At 42.8% G+C, this 16,187-nt stretch overlaps 1 protein-coding gene across 1 annotated transcript; it reads left to right on the top strand.

Moving 5' to 3' along the window:
* The first annotated feature begins 11,517 nt into the window (after positions 1-11,517).
* Positions 11,518-14,796, top strand: LOC119911476. The gene is made up of 5 exons (XM_038730368.1): positions 11,518-12,962; positions 13,050-13,286; positions 13,907-14,131; positions 14,224-14,278; positions 14,454-14,796. The coding sequence occupies exons 1-5, from the start codon at positions 11,658-11,660 to the stop codon at positions 14,606-14,608; spliced, it is 1,977 nt and encodes a 658-aa protein (XP_038586296.1). The 5' UTR covers positions 11,518-11,657; the 3' UTR covers positions 14,609-14,796.
* The last annotated feature ends 1,391 nt before the right edge of the window (positions 14,797-16,187 follow it).

Genomic DNA, 16,187 nt, shown 5'->3' with positions numbered 1-16,187 from the left:
CTTCATTAAATGGAACCTTTCTAGTCTTCACGTTGCACCACATGTCAACATTCAACCCAGGAAGAGGCGGACATGCAAGGTGCAAACTGCTCATCAGAAATAAACAAATATATTTACATGCACACACTCGTAGAGGAGCCAGGGATCTAACCACGACCTTATGATTAGTGGATGACTCACTCTATCTTCCGACCCACAGACGCTACCATTATTTATTACATCACTATTACTCATGCATTAATGTAAAAGCAGGATTTTCTTGATGTAGTTGGTTGATGTGGGTTTTGTTGAGAAAATCAATGTGAGCCTGATGTCATCGTCATTGAAAAAGGTCTCAGAAAACTCGGGAAGACTTACAAAGCATGTTTAATGAAGCTCGGCCTAGGAGATCAGAGCATGAGCATACAGAGTGTGACCACAATGCAAAGCCAACAACAAATGTGAAGAATCCCTCTTGGTCCACGATATTTATCTCTAACGATCCAATTCTTTATTGATACCACTATCGATACTTTCTCTAATTTGGTGGAAAGACTAGAACTGACAGCATCCAGAGAAATCAAAGACATTTGAAGGTCATGCATTTTTCCTTTAAAGGATGTTGAAGTGCTTTAGCATTGACGTTGTGTTCAACCCTTTACAAGAAATTAACTTGGAATTTGGTTGGCATTTTGGTTCCTCCTTATCTTTGGCTTTAGTGACATAGACATGTTTAGCTTTCACCTGGCACACTGGTGCATACACGAGTCAACAGGGGTATCTCCCAGCTCGTGCGGTGAACATTGTAAAACATTCAAACGGTGAGAAGCTTAACTGCCTGTCATCGCGTGGTATTTTATTCATAAAATTGTTCCACGCTAATCTATTGATTCTTTTGGACCTCCAGTGCGCACGGTGTTCAGCATTGTATTCCCCAACCTGGTTCATTGTCCATTCTAAAATTGGTAAGCGTTCTTGTTGTTCTTTAATGTGCATTGTTGGTTTTTGCAGTTCATAAAGTGTAATTTCTATTACTTGTAGCGTGCGGCGGCTAGGCTGAGGCCTTAGTTGGTGCGCGCTCGTCTCCAGCTCATCATCCGGGTGGGATGCATAAACTGAGAATAGACTAACAGGTAGGACTGATTGTACCCATACTGGAACAGTTTTGCTGCTGCTGTTATTGGGACTGATATAGTCTACAGGTATTGGTTCTCTTAATACCTCATGTGGTTTTATGTGAATGGATGAGTGTGTGTGTGAGGCCTATGTTTTATGCATTTAAAATAGATGAAGTATATTTTGGCAACTGAAAATTATAAATAAAGCTTTATATTTGTGGATGTACGTCTCTGTTCACTCAGTTCTAGGACCCGTTACACTGTCCTGTAGGATAGTGTTGGCGTAGTTGTTCTTGCTTATTTGGTTCCCTAATAAAGGTATTTTTAGTTCTTTTCAGTTGTAGGGACCTAATTCTAGTTTTGTGTATATATAACCCCACCCTCGAGTTGCTACATGATGATAGTTTGACTTGTGATAAACAAGTAAGTAAGTGTGTATATTAGCTGGTTGTTTCTAGAACAGCAACATTAAAGTTAACAGGAAAGTCACTATGTAAACTATTTACAGAATATCTGACATCAAATACTGAGTGAGAATTAAGAATTCAGACATCAGTTCGTGTACGCAAGATGGCTGCCATGCGTATCCTGCGTTCCTTTGGAGCTTAGGTTGTGCACGTCCCCAGGAATTAACGCCACGCGTCACCAAGTTCTTAAAACAATTCCAGCACAGAGAGACGAACAAAGAAATATGCACATGTAAACGCAGCAGTTTGGCAGGTCTGGACGCAGAATGGGCCACATCAGGTCCTGATTCTGCAGACAAACATGAGCACATCACTCTCAAACACTGCAGGTTGTTCACCAGTCACGACCTGTGAAACAACAATCGCGGCTCTGTTGATAAATAAAAAGGAAAAGTTACATTGCGTTCTCTGGCAGACCTGGATCACACCACAGGGCTAACGCTAACGTTGCTACATGGCTGTGTTTTAATATTTTAATGACCGGGTCTGTTTGTTTTGGAGAGGAGACGACCTCGGAGGTAATTCGGCTCCAGGTAGAACCCTGTCAGGTCTCTGAAGTGGACCCAGAACAACTCTCATGAGGTGTTAGCTGTAATGTTAAACACTAGCAGGACTAAAGTTACGGTACGGCTGTGTTAAAACTATAACTTAGCACAACATCACTGCGCTGTAATAATGTTATGCTTTATTAAATGTCACATAATTAACAAAATAGCTATATATTGTCAGTCCAGTGACTGTTACCTGACAGCCGACCTGCCTCTCATTCTTCGTTCATTTGTACTGTGTGATCTGTAGGCTTTAGCTTCTTTCACTTTTTCACGTCCGCTTGAGTCAGTTTAAGTCAGTTTGAGTCAGTTTGACAGCATGAATACAACCTTCAAATGTTTAATGCAACTGCAAAACGGTCTGCTTCTTTCTGACATCACTTTTTCCAACAAATATGACAATATTTCTCCAGGGTGTGGCAGCACCAACAGTATGTCAAACTTAGCAACAGTAACTAAGGGAGGTGGGGCTTAGCGAAGGCTCAATTACAAAGATCGTTATAATGATTTGTCGTTAAATCACAACCTGCTCGAGTGTCGCTATGTTTGGTTTGTTTACGATGTGCAAATTCAGAGGTTGTCGGAGGAAAATAATCTGGTGTCGGCGAGGCATGACCTAATCCTGGTCTGCCCCCTAGTGGATTCAGGTTTAATCCTCCAGGTACACGCAAAGTATGCAGGCAAGTGTGTCAACAATGCAATTTGTGTCATTGATGCCTGTCTACGCCTACGCATTGTTAAAGCAAGCATTGTAAAAGCAAGTATATCCAGGCCTTCCTCCTGCACCTCCCCCCCTTTGCTGTTATTTACTGCCTGCAGGAAACAGGAGTAGGGCCTGGTTTGTCTCAGCCAGCAGCTCAGTTTACAACAATGTGCCAAATGTTAAGCTACTTGGCTTTACACTACAAAAAGACAACTTTCAATTTAGCTTGTTTTGCTAATTGCCGAGCTACCGTTTGTGTAAAACATAAGAGGATGAGAGACTGTGGACAGAGCAGTTTAAAATAACACTTTCTACAGGTTTACATGTTCATGCTTGTTGAACAGGTGTATTGATTTACATTTATTGGATCTTGTAGCTGTTTTTTTAAGATATCCACAAGCTGTAAAGGCCTGTGAAAAGCAAATTGTCTACTCTTCAGTTGCAGATTTGGTGAAAGAAGAAAGCAACTACAGACCATGAAAAACACCAGATTTTTTTTTTTGCATGGACCAACAACAAAGTGGAACTGTTCAGTCACATGACATGCGCGGTGGAGGGCAAAACAACAGACCAACATAGCGGGTCACACCGCGACTCCCCCGTAGAGACGCCGCAAAAGCTGTCAAATTTTATTTGGATCACCTTTCAACTTAAAAAACAGTATGAACAAAAACTGCAAGTGTTGGGCATATCCGATCCATATAACGTTACAGCATCCGCTGCCGCATTTCTACCGCCACTCGACTGCGGTAATGTTTAAGTTTACCTTGCGGGGAATCCCTCATCTAACACAGATCAGGCTTATGTCCTCCTCGATTAGTGCATAAGAAAGCACAACAGGCATCCAGCATTTCCAGCAACTCAAAGTAACAGTGTAGCCTATCACTATCATACAAAATAATGTATTTGTGGCCATTTTAGTCTGTAGCCTAAAAGCCACACACCCAAACACAAGGAAAGCAATCTAGCGTATGTTGTCCAATGCAGCGACAAATGCGACACCATGTATCCCCACTCACAATGCCGTCCACATTTGACCTCATGTGACAGCGTTATCAACCTCCTTGAGAACGACACCACAGAATTTCCCTACCAGTCAGTCAGAACTGTAGAAGTCCCTCGGATGAGAGGCCAAACGTCTTCAAGCATCTTCTACCAAGTCCAGTTGTCCTTGATTATAACCTTCCTCAGAGTTTGTAAACATACGAGAGTTTCAGCTGTAGCTTGTATAAACTATTGGGTAGTTTAATTTATAACAAAACATATTTTATATTCATATATTTTGTAAGTTGTTATTAAAATAACGTAAAAAGTAACTAAAGCTGTCATGTGGAATAGAAGTAGAAAGTGTCATGAAAAGAAAAAACTCAAAGTACAAGTACTTAAAATTTGTACTTAAGTGCAGTACTTGAGTAAATGTACTTAGATGCTGTCAACCACTGATTGTGATTCATGTACAATGTGATAAAGCAGGGAAACTCCTCATTTATAGCTCTTTCTGTTTCTCTCTGAGTGTGTGCATTTTTATGGGGAAGTGAATGGAAAATATGCTTAGAGTCCTTTGAAATTAAAACTAAATTAGAACACTGTTACTGAGGAGCTGGGTGATGAACAGCTACCATAATAGGGAAGTAAACTATAAATACCAACACTCATTGTTCTTTGAAGCGAAAGAGTTTACGGGCAGAGAGAAAGAGGAGATCAGGAGACACTTTAGAAGAAAAGAGATTCTGGAGGAGGTTAGTGAGTATTTTGGTGATGCTGGTTTTACTACCTCATTGTTAGGAGTCCCACAAACCCCAAAGCTGTATGTGTACATAGCATAATCGCAACATTAACTATTTTTTTCCTTCAAAAATGTTTTTCTTCTAAAACACAACATGTAGAAAAGTAGGTGGCTCATTATTATTACACCATATAAGGAAACATTTCAAGTTTTATATATTTTATAGGCCAGTAGTTTTCAAAGTCAGAGACTATGGGCCTCCCATCAGAAAGCTTGGAAAAAAAGGTGTCCCCAGACCCCTTCTGAGTATCTAAATTTACATGCTTAGTATACATTCAATTCTTGGATGTCTATGGGATCATAATTATGTTATTTGATCCTGTAGACACTTAAGGTACACTTCAGCAAATACATAAAAAAGGTCTGTGCTAAGGCATTTATTAGTTTCTGACTCTGAGAAAATGGGAAAACAGTAAACTACCCCTCTGTTATACCTCTCTCAAATCAAATCACTTACATTTAGGCTGTTCTATGTGATCTTTTTTAATAACTAATGTAATAACTAATACTTTTTCACTTGCATTTACTGAGCCTCCCATGAAACTGCCTGGATCCCTTGGGGAGGCCTGCCTCCCACAATGAAAACTCCTGTTACAGGCTATACATAAACATGTAACATAATACATAAAATGAATTAATTTGCTCGCCAAAAAGTAATTCACAGACAAAGAAATGTGTATGCTATGTAGTGAGGACACTTACTGTGTGTTTGTTTTGGGTCAATTAGACTGTTTTTGTGCAACTGTGTGTGTGAGTCTACACAATTATTTGGGTTTTGGGAGGGATAGTGCTGTTTAAAAAGGACCACCAATTAGAGAAACAGAGCAGCTGAAAATCCATCTTTTTTTAGCCATGATTCTCAAACAAAAGAAATGCATTTTCTTTAGCAGTCTTCTGAAATAGGTCCCCAGTTCAAACTCATATAAGTATTAAGTTTGACAATATTGCTCCAGGGTGTGGCAAAGAACATTAGAGTTAACAATGCAACAATGAACTTTAGAAACCTTCCAGTGTTTGACATGATACCAACACTTAATAAACAGCAAAGAGAAACACAAAGAGAGTCAGAGCTGAAAGTCTGGTCAGACCAGTTCAAGCATTTTGGATAAACGGATAATCTATACTAGAATACATTTACTCCACACTCTTGAACTATTCACCAAATGTAAAACTGAAAAACACAAAACATTTTCTCTAGCACTAATTTTATTCACCATTTGGGCCTGACGTAGGTCATGCATGTAATGTTTTTAAAAAACAGTTGAACATCTGTTGACGACAATGCTAACAAGATTTTTTAACTCTTCCACTTGTTGTTTTTTTAGAGCAAAGAAAGTTTGTGAAACACTGGTACAAGCAGAAATAAAAAGATCAGCTCTGCTATTGTTGTCTACCTTCTTGCATGTACCAAATGTGGCGTTTGTTGGTCTGATCTTAAAGCAGATTTGTTCATTCAATTAAAGACACTTCTCAGATCATTCATTTTCAGATCTGTCAGTCTGTGGAAATGAAGATCCAATTTAAGACAATGTGAAGGCACATTTATCTTTTTCCTTAAAATGCTATAATTACAATGACATATGACCTGTTTTCTGTGACTCTTGTGTCTCCATACCAGTGGGTCCCATTCCCAGTGTTCAAACTAACATTATATATATATATATCAGTATATGCAGTGGTGAAAAAGTGGTGATTTAGATATTTTCTTTAAGCAAAAGTAGCAGTTATTAATGAAAGTCATGCATTCAAAATCATACTTAAGTAAAAGTACGTTAGCATCAAAATATACTTAAAGTACCAAAATAAAAATGACCTATTGTGGAGAATGCCTCATCTCAGAATAATATATTATATTAATGGATTATGATTAATGTGAAAGGAGAGGACCAGTGGGCGAGCCCAGCTGACGAGGGTGAGTGAACCTGGGAAGAGAAGCAGAAGGACAGGGTTAGACGCAGGGGAAAAACCAAGGGCTGGAAAACAGAGATCTATGCAGGAGTTATCAGGAGTTCGAGAGAAGTTGTGGCATCAGGTTGGGAGCAACGACGATCAAGCGGAGAACTGGGGTTGATATACAGGCAGGGATGAGGTTGATTGCTGGCAGGTGTGGGAGGCAGAGGAGGTGGCTGACGAGGTGCAGGTGCGGGTCGTTGGCTGGGCTCAGGAGCGGAGGAAGAAAGAGAGGAAGAGCACAGGCAGGGGAGGCAGACAGAGTACAGGGAAACAAAACAGTGGGAGAAATAAAATGAGAAAGAACCAGGACACTCACCGTCAGCCGGGCTGACCCCTCAACGGACGTCCCCAAGCGGCCACTCGGCTTATCTGGATGGGCCCTGTAAGAGTTCGTCAGGAGGGTCTTGTTTAGGATCTGGCTGGAGGGAATCCAGGAGCGCTCCTCCAGGCCATAACCGGCCCAGTGCACCAGGTAGCGGTAGCCCCGACCTCTTCGTCGCACGTCCAGGAGCCGACGCACCATGTAGCCAGGGTGACCGTCTATCATCCGTGGCGGGGGAGGCGCTACCACTGGTACAGAGAGGGTGCTGGTGGCGACAGGCTTGACTCTGGAGACGTGGAAAATGGGGTGGACTTTCAGGTGGGCCTGTACAGAGGGGACTACCACCTCCTCCTCCAGGGACGGGAACAGGGGGGGCTGGTAACCCGAGGCGCACATGAACAGGGACATACCAGTGGCAGCGCTGACCTGGGAGTTGTGTGCGTACTCAATCCAGGGGATGTAGGATCTCCAGGGGTTGGGACTGCGGTACGCCACGCACCTGAGTGGCGCCCTCACAACGACCTTTGACCGGAAGGGGGCGAAGCAGACCGGCGGGCGGTTGATGGGAGGGTTTGGCGCGGTTGCGGGCCATCCCAGGGTGGCAGCTGAACTTGGAGGAGTGCACCCACTGGAGGACCCGGGACGTAGAGACGGTTCTGGGGGCCGGTGCCAGGGCCGTGATCAGTGGACTGGGCTCGGCGTACGGTACCCTCCACCTTCCAGACCATGGAGGCGATGAGACAGGAGCGTGGTAAGATGGTGTTGGGGGGATCTGAGGCAGTGTCTGTGGAGTGGAGCCGGGAGAGAACACATGGTTTGATGTTGCGGGATCCAGGGCGGTAGGAGAGGGTGAAGTTGAACCGGTTGAAGAACAGGGCCCACCGAGCCTGGCGGGAGTTCAGTCTCTTGGCAGTTTGCATGTAGGAGAAGTTCTTGTGATCGATCCATACCAGAAAGGGGTGTTCTGCTCCCTCCAGCCAGTGCCTCCACTCCTCCAAAACCAACTTGATGGCCAGAAGCTCTCGGTCCCCCACGCTGTTGTTCCTCTCGGTGGCGGTGAGACGACATGAGAAGAAGGCGCTGGGATGGAGCTTGCTGTCCTCCAGTAAGCGCTGGGAGAGGGTGGCACTGAGGCGTCCACCTCGACCACGAACTGGAGGGAGGGGTCGGTGTTGATGAGGACAGGGGCGGAGGTGAACAGGGTTTTGAGGCATGTGAAGGCTTCAGCAGCTTCTGGAGATCAGGCAAAGGGGACTGAGGTGGAAGTGAGAAGGTGCTGTAATTCCGGATGAAACGGCGATAAAAGTTTGCAAACCCAAGGAAACGCTGCAGCTGCTTAACGGAGGTGGGGGTAGGCCAGTCGGCGACTGCCTGGATCTTGGACGGGGCGAGGCTGCCCTTTTTCGATGACGAAACCGAGGAATTGGAGGGAGGGACTCGAAGATCAAATCCATGAGTGCCAGAGGGTACTTGTTTTTCACGGTGATGGCGTTGAGCCCCCGGTAATCAATGCAAGGGCACATGCTTTTGTCTTTGTTTTCAACAACTGGGATGAGGATGGGCGAACGATGCTGGCTGCAGGAGAGTCTTAAATATACTACTCCATAGACTCCCTCTCCCGGCGCGACAGGTTGTATAGGTGTATAAGATGAGTGCACGTGCTCAGCATCATATCCAGAGGATGTCTTTGGGAAATAGACATATGAGTGCTGCCAGTGTTGCTGCAGAGGCTGAAGGGGTGGGGGTCAGCCTGTCAGTGCTCAGACCATTCATCGCATACTGCATCAAATTGGTCTGCATGGCTTTCACCCCAGAAGGAAGCCTCCTCTGAAGATGATGCACAAGAAAACCTGCATGGATTACTGGAACCATGTCCTCTGGTCTGATGAGACCAAGATAAATTTATTAGGTTCAGATGGTGTGAAGCATGTGTGGCAGCAACCAGGTGAGGAGTACAAAGACAAGTGTATCTTGCCTACAGTCAAGCATGTGGAGGGAGTGTCTTGGTCTGGGGCTGCATGAGTGCTGCCGGCACTGGGGAGCTACAGTTCATTGAGCATCTGTGGGGCATCCTCAAACGGAAGGTGGAGCAGCACAAGATCTCATCTACCAGCTCCATGATGTTGTCATGGAGGAGTGGGAGAGGACTCCAGTGGCAACCTGTGAAGCTCTGGTGCACTCCATGCCTAAGAGGGTTAAAGGCAGGGTAGGCAACACTTTTTGTCATATTTGTTGAAATTGTCTGTATGTTATTCTGTTATATCTCTGACATTTTACAAATATGGTAATGTAGCTGTGTGTTTGTAGTTATGAGAAGGATATTTTGATGGCCCCTCTGCAGGGTTCATACTGCTGTTGGTGTGCTTTCTGTCTCCAGGGCTGCAGACCTGGCAGGGTAATCAGCGGCATGGGATACACCTGGGCCTGCATATAAGCCATAGCAGCAGTTACAGTAGTCTTGGGTTGGACCTCCTTATCTCACAGCTTCCTTTGTTTGTTTGTCTGGTTTCTTGTCTTAGTTTGTACAGTACAACATCCATGCAGCACATTTTCCCTCATCCACTCCCTACACTACTGATTTTACAGATTCTCATAGGTTTTGCTTATTTTCTTATAAGCAAATCACTTTGGTATTTAGTTTACCGGTTTGTCTCACGTTTTTGTCCAGTCCATGAGCCGGGCTGTGACAGTAAATCAACGTTGGTGTACATAAACAACGTTGGCTAAAGTTTTTCTGGTATATTAGCTACTTATTATATAGTATGAATACTGTGAATTTGAGCTGTTATGCCATTATTTATTTTTACCAGAAGTAAAAAATACTGTAGGTTTTATTTCTACTGTGCCCTCAGGTCACCTGCAGATTTGGAGCATACGATGCTCAGACCTTGCTGGCTGGCCTGGATTACAACCACCGTGTCCACAGACCAGCCAGGAGAAAAGCTAATGACACAGTTCAGTATGTTGCATTTTTATCACTCCTATGCATTTTTCTCAATACATTTATAAGTGAGTCAAAAAAATATTAAACAGTATGAGGAATACAGATAGATGGTGCTGATGATTGCATTTTATGTGGAAATGCTAATTACTGTATTAGAGAACAATGTCAAGTACTGCAAACTTTTCACTAAGCTGATACTCTTTTCTGTATTATCAGGTACAGCAAGGTATAAAAGTCTAGAAAGTGGAGCTTGTACACATCGAAGGTGGAGAAGGACTACAGTAACATCGCAGACCTCCAGTGTGCCATCCTCCTCCTCTGTCTTTCTTCCTGTTTATTTTTATTTTTAATGATGTTTAAAAACGATCTATTTGTGACATAAGTTGTAGTTTTAGTAGCATATAGTAACAATAAACAATAATATCATTATTTCAGACATAAGACAAATGTAGTTGTTTATGCTGCAAGTGTACAGAAAAGGCATTTATCATTTTCAGTGTTTTATTTAAAAAATAATTAAAATATTATCTAGAACAGGGAAAAATATCCTTTGTATTTTCTCTACCCTCCTGGGCATAAAACAATGTCCAGGTATTCATCCGCACAGTGGATGGAATTATTGGTGTAGTACTGTGTCAGTTAGTGACTTTACATCTTACACCATGCTAGGATTAAAGCTCTGTATTGTCCTAGTAGATCAGGAGAACAGCCACATTTCTTCCAGAAACAGCAACTTAGTATCACGACTCTGTGTCCAAATGCTCCACATTGCCACACTGCAAACTGTCTGTATGCTGCCTGACTGATAGGGAAATGCCCAACTCATATGTAAGAGTATCTGTAATTGGGTGTGTCTATTTGTAAATATGTAATCATGAGAAGTGAAAAAAGAAAACACACCTTACAGTAAGTGAAAAATAAAATCACTAGAGCACAGTGTTCATTGAAGAGGTATGATGGCATAGAAGAAGTGTTAAAAGAAGTTTAAGATAGTTAGATAGTTATAAAGATTTTCCTGCAAATTCATAATTGTACGGAAAATGGATGAATACCGACATCTATTGTTCTTCGAAGCAAAAGATCTGACAGACCGCGAGATGGAGAAGATCAGGGATTACTTTAAGCACAGAAAAGAATCTGGGGGAGGTGATTGTGGGACGATTGAAAAGGTTGGGGGCAACATCTATAAAATTTATTTCAAGGAGAAAGCAGGTAAGAAATCCCATTGGGTTTAAATGGGTCATAGGTTGAATATACTTTACAGTTTTAGTCTAAATGTATTTTTTTGGGACCTTGAACTTTGTTGTTTTTTATAGACCAGGAAAGGGTTTTGCAGAGGAAGTTTCACACCATCTCCCTCCCTTCTGGAGAAGTACGTCTGACCGTGAGCCGAACCAATTTGCCACAGAACCCTGATCAGCCCTCCACGAGTCAGTTACAGGTGAGAAAATCTTGCCCTTTAGAAACCTGTATGATGCATTTGTGATTATGGAAAACACAAATGTCAGAGCCAAATGATCTGGCCCAACCAGTTTGGGCGATTTCTGAGCAGAGTCAAATAATCAAAATTTTATATGCATTGTAGTGCTGGCTGTTGTGTCACCACAAAAGTTGATTTTATAAATTATGAAATCTCACATTTTTTGAATTCATCAATTTGTTTGATATTGCTTTTCTTCTTTAGAAATTCACAAAAGCAAACACAAAAGGCCTTGAGAAGACGTTCAAGATAGATATTTTCCTCCTCTATTACCTGAGAGACAGCCCTAAGGCCTCCAAATTCCTTCAGAAGCAACTCTCTTCTATCGGCTGCACAGCGGAGTTCAATTTTGATAAAATGGAGGCAGTGGTTAGGGGGGATATAGAGAAGGAGTTACAGGTGGATCAGGTCTTCATCAGCCTTACTAAGAGCTACCTCTGCTCTCATGTGTCTGAAACAAAACAACTAAAAATTGTACAGCAGGACTCGTTTATGACTGATGATATCAAAGTGTACACAGAGAACGGTTATGCTGTAGTTGTAGGAGAAGTTCAGGCTGTGAAGGAAAGGATTGCATTCATACAAAAGAGCCTGTCAACCTGGAAGGAATTGCCTATTGTGGAGAAGCAGTTCAAACTGGTAGAAGAAGAGTTTAGTCAAGAAATTTGTGCGCATTGCCCAGAGGTCAAAATCCACAGAGGTAACGCCATGATCATCTTGGAAGGCCCTGACAAGGAGGTGCAGTCAGGAGCAACAAAACTTGATGAACTGAGCAAAAAGGTGAAGGAAAAGAGAGTTAAGCTCCCCACAGATTTAATAAACTTCATAACATTCAGTGGTGCAATCTCCAAGTACCAAACTCGCTTTGAGCAGAGGCTCAGAAATCCTGTTTCCCTAGAGGTGGGGTCAGACCTGGTCCTGTCCAGTTTGTCCTCTGATGCTCTGGATGAGGCTGAGGCAGCAGTGCAGAGAGACCTGAGTGTGGCCACTGTGCAGCTGCAGGGAGCTGCAGCTGTACCTCCAGATCTAGACAGAGTGAAAGAAATCATGATCAGAGCCAAGAACGAGGAAAACAGTGGGGAGCTCAGAGTGGACGTAAGCTTCATACCAGGACCCAGTGGAACCACAGTCACCAAAGTACGACTTGTGGGTTACAGTCAAATTGTGAACAAGCTGAAAGAGGTTCTGCACGACTACCAGATGAACCAAGTTGGGACACAAGAAGTACTGAACCTACCACATCCTGAGCTGGTTGACTGTTTTGATAAATTCTTAGCACTGATTGGCATGAAGCAGAACAAGGTGACCTTAAAAGCCTCACATTCCCCATATCCTTGTGTGCTTGTGTCTGGCCCCCGTTGTCTGGTCCAGGAGGCCCAGCAGGCCCTAATCTCAGCTCTAGCCAGTCTGACATCAGACACTTTGGTTCTAGACGGACCGGGGTCTCAGCGTTACTTCCAAACAGAGGGCAAAGAAAGCAAGGAGCTGGTAGAGAGCTCCTGTCAGATCCTGATCAGGGAACAGAAAACACGAAGTATCAGAAGCCCGAGAAGCCTCACACCCAGACCGTCCATCACCAGACGTCGCAGCAGCACTGTTGGAAGCGTTGTGGTCAACAAGACAAGCCTGGAGATCAAGCTGGGCAGTTTAGAGGAAGAGCAGGTTTGACAATTTATGTTCTAATTTACATAAACTAGTCCAGCAGCAATGCAACACTCAAGTTGATATTATTTTACATTATTTCCACAGGTGAATGTGTTGGTGGTCCCCATGCTAAACAGGCAGCTGACTTCTACGAAAATTGGTAAATGTCTGTTGAAAAGAGCAGGGAACGTGATCCAGTCCAAGTTTGACTCTGTGGCAGCGAATTGTTCTCTTGCCCCTGGTGATGTTCTGCAGATTGATGGGCCTCCATCTCTGGGCTGCTCCAAGCTCTTCTTCATTGAATGCTCACCGTGGGATGGAGTCAGAGGGCAGAGTGTTCAGGTAAAGTGAAATACTTGGTGGATTCAAAAATATTGGAGAGAAAACACTATGGCTGAGGGCAAAGGATAAGTTCAAATTCCAGGTCCACTTACTGACATACAACCATTGTAGTGGGGAACTTCATGACAGAGTTTAAATGCCAGGAACAGTAATTGTGAACAAATATATATAATACAATGTTAAGAGCAAACAGTCATGTGCTAATATTGATTGCAATTGAGGATTTAAATATACAGTCATTTCTGCTGGTTTTCTTTGGACAGATGTCAAAAAGTTATTGTTTGACTGAAACTATAAATGTAATACAAAATGTTGTCTGACCATGCCAGGTGAGGGTAGTCAAAGCTCTTCCGCATGTCCACTTTCAAAGTTTCTCCACAAAGGCATTCATTTGTGTACATAAATAATAATTTGTTGCGAGAAGAATGGCACAATAAGCTTAAGAGAGAAGTTCAAACCCTGCTTGAGTGTGTGCCTCATTAATGAATTAATTTCTTAGAAAAACTGTCTTATAAAGCTCTATAAACCTCAAATCTACTCTATGTCAGTTTACTTTTTTTTACTTTTTTTTACATTTATGAAAGCAATGTGCAATGCAGGGGATTTTTGTTGTTTTGTAGGCACTTGCCAATGGGCTGAAGAAGTGTTTGGACCTCTGTGTACAGCAGCGCTTTAGCTCAGTGGCATTTCCAGTTATTGGACCTGGAATTGTTTTAAAATTCCCGCTGAGTGAAGCCATTCAAGTGCTGACTGAGAACATTCGCCAGTTTGGATTATCTGCATCCTCTGGGTCCCTCTCCACCATGCAGATCGTCATTAAACCAGACTATCCAGACTCTGCGCAGGTGACTATCAACACTCAGACAACTGTAGTAACTGGTTAAGACACATAAATGAATGGTTTATAGATAAGAAAGTGATTTATTTTTATTTACAGTGCTACCATGATGTTCACAGACACCTCAGCTCAAATATGTACCAGGGAGGCCAAGGTAAACTAGACAGCTGCTCAGACTACTATGAACTGTTTATTACAAAAGCAGGGAATAATTAGCACCATTTAAAACATTGTCATTTATTTATTTGATAGCAATATTTCACCATTTCCACTGACATTCTAAATTATATGATTAAATATCAGACATGTTGTGGTTTTCTTCTACTTAGGGATCTTCAGGTCCCTCACCAGTGACCTTGATGACATCACAATGACAGTAGGAGGCGGGGTTAAACTACAGCTGGTGTTTGGTGACATCACTAATGAGACTACAGATGTTGTGGTGAACACGACCGACTTCACAAATTTTCACAACGGTGGGTGAGAGCTGCTGTAGCTGAGGATGTTGTTAGGGTGACCATTCGTCCTCTTTGTGTCCATGTCCTCTATTTGGGACCTAAAAATGCGTCAAGGACCCCTAAACTGACACAAATTAGACCACGGACCCCCATCTGATAAGATTTTGTCTCAGGGTTTTCCCATCTGATAAGATTTTTGCTTTAAGATGTTGTATTACAGAAAGTGTATGAAACCCATGACCCAAGTAGTTATTCAGTTGTTGTGTTACTTAGGGAAATATCATTCTCTTTTTTTGCTGAGAACCCCCTGGAAACCACCCCTGGGAGTCCCCAGCCCCCTATTTGAGAACCACTCAAACAAAACACACACACATTCATTGTGTGTGTTTTTGCATTGCTTTGACCTTTCTCTTTAGGTCCTGCCTTCTCGCATACCACCATTGGTCGGTCATGTAGGCCTGCATGTCCTTCACGCAAACATTGGTCAAACTGCAAACTGGTGGACGCTTTGACAGGAATCAAGCGAACCTGCTATCGCGCAGTGAGTGGCAGACTGTCATCGGGTAACATAGCTGGCAGAGTTTTGCAATATACAAATGTATAATGTGAAGCACAGCCATGCTGTCTAGGTGCTGACAGGTTCAGTTCAGTGTTATTTATTAAAGGCAAAACCAAGAGCGAACACACTTACAAGTAGAGTGGCTGAGTCTGCAGAAATCAAGGTGAATAATCCAAAAGAACAGTGTTATCCAACAGAAATAATCCAGCGGGGTACAGATCCAGGACAGCCAGGGAAGAACACAGAACAAAGCAAAACTACACATGAAATGGGACAGAGCAACAAACAAGCTACAATGACCGGACAGGTACTGAACAGAAACACCAAACATACATACACAAGGCACTAACAAGTAGGGCGGGAGCAGCACAGGTGATAGGGATCAGGGCTAACAAGGCAGGCAGGCAAGCAGAGAGACAGCAGGGAAAAACAGAGAGACAGGCCGGCAAAGAGATTACTGGGGGAACAGACATAACACTTGACAGGCAGACAGAAACTGAGCATCAAACAACACTAGATAGAAACAGAATAAGACAAGAACTTAGGCAGGCACAGATCCAAACAGGAACAGAACTGAAACAAGCAGACTGAACACTGAACACAAGGCACAGGCAACTGACACAAGAGAAGAAACATACTGGAACACAGAACAGACTAAAAACTAATAATACAGATAGATGACAAACGTAACAGGGAAAACAGACTGAACTAAGAACAGAACACAGAGCAGACATGGGCAAAATAACCATAAGCACTGACGTACACAGACCAGGAGTAAACACTAAGACATGAACTGAGACACAGAACTAAAAGGCAGGACTAAGTAGTAAGACAAGAAAACAGAATGAGAACAACACAACAATCCTCACAAGAATAAACAAGGTGAAACAGTAGAACACAAGAAATGGAACCAAAACACAGACTAAATTACAGATACCTAACAGACCACTAAATAAAACTCACAGAAAACTGAACTGAACAGATGCAGATACAAAACCAAAACCTCCGAATCAAAAACCAAACCCTAGAAACATAGAAACAAGAAT

This window comes from Micropterus salmoides, unplaced genomic scaffold, assembly GCF_014851395.1.
Source record: "Micropterus salmoides isolate LMB-PRFRI ecotype aquatic unplaced genomic scaffold, ASM1485139v1 Ms_hic_scaffold_2, whole genome shotgun sequence".
Lineage (NCBI taxonomy): Eukaryota > Metazoa > Chordata > Actinopteri > Centrarchiformes > Centrarchidae > Micropterus > Micropterus salmoides.
Note: the sequence above shows the minus strand (reverse complement) of the source record. Positions and strands in the feature narration are given on the sequence as shown.

Coding starts and splice junctions, on each gene's coding strand:
- LOC119911476 (XM_038730368.1), top strand. CDS start 11,658: ATGGAGGCAGTGGTTAGGGGGGATATAGAGAAGGAGTTACAGGTGGAT. Junction 12,963..13,049: donor GCAGTTTAGAGGAAGAGCAG/GTTTGACAATTT, acceptor TTATTTCCACAG/GTGAATGTGTTGGTGGTCCC. Junction 14,279..14,453: donor TATGTACCAGGGAGGCCAAG/GTAAACTAGACA, acceptor TCTTCTACTTAG/GGATCTTCAGGTCCCTCACC.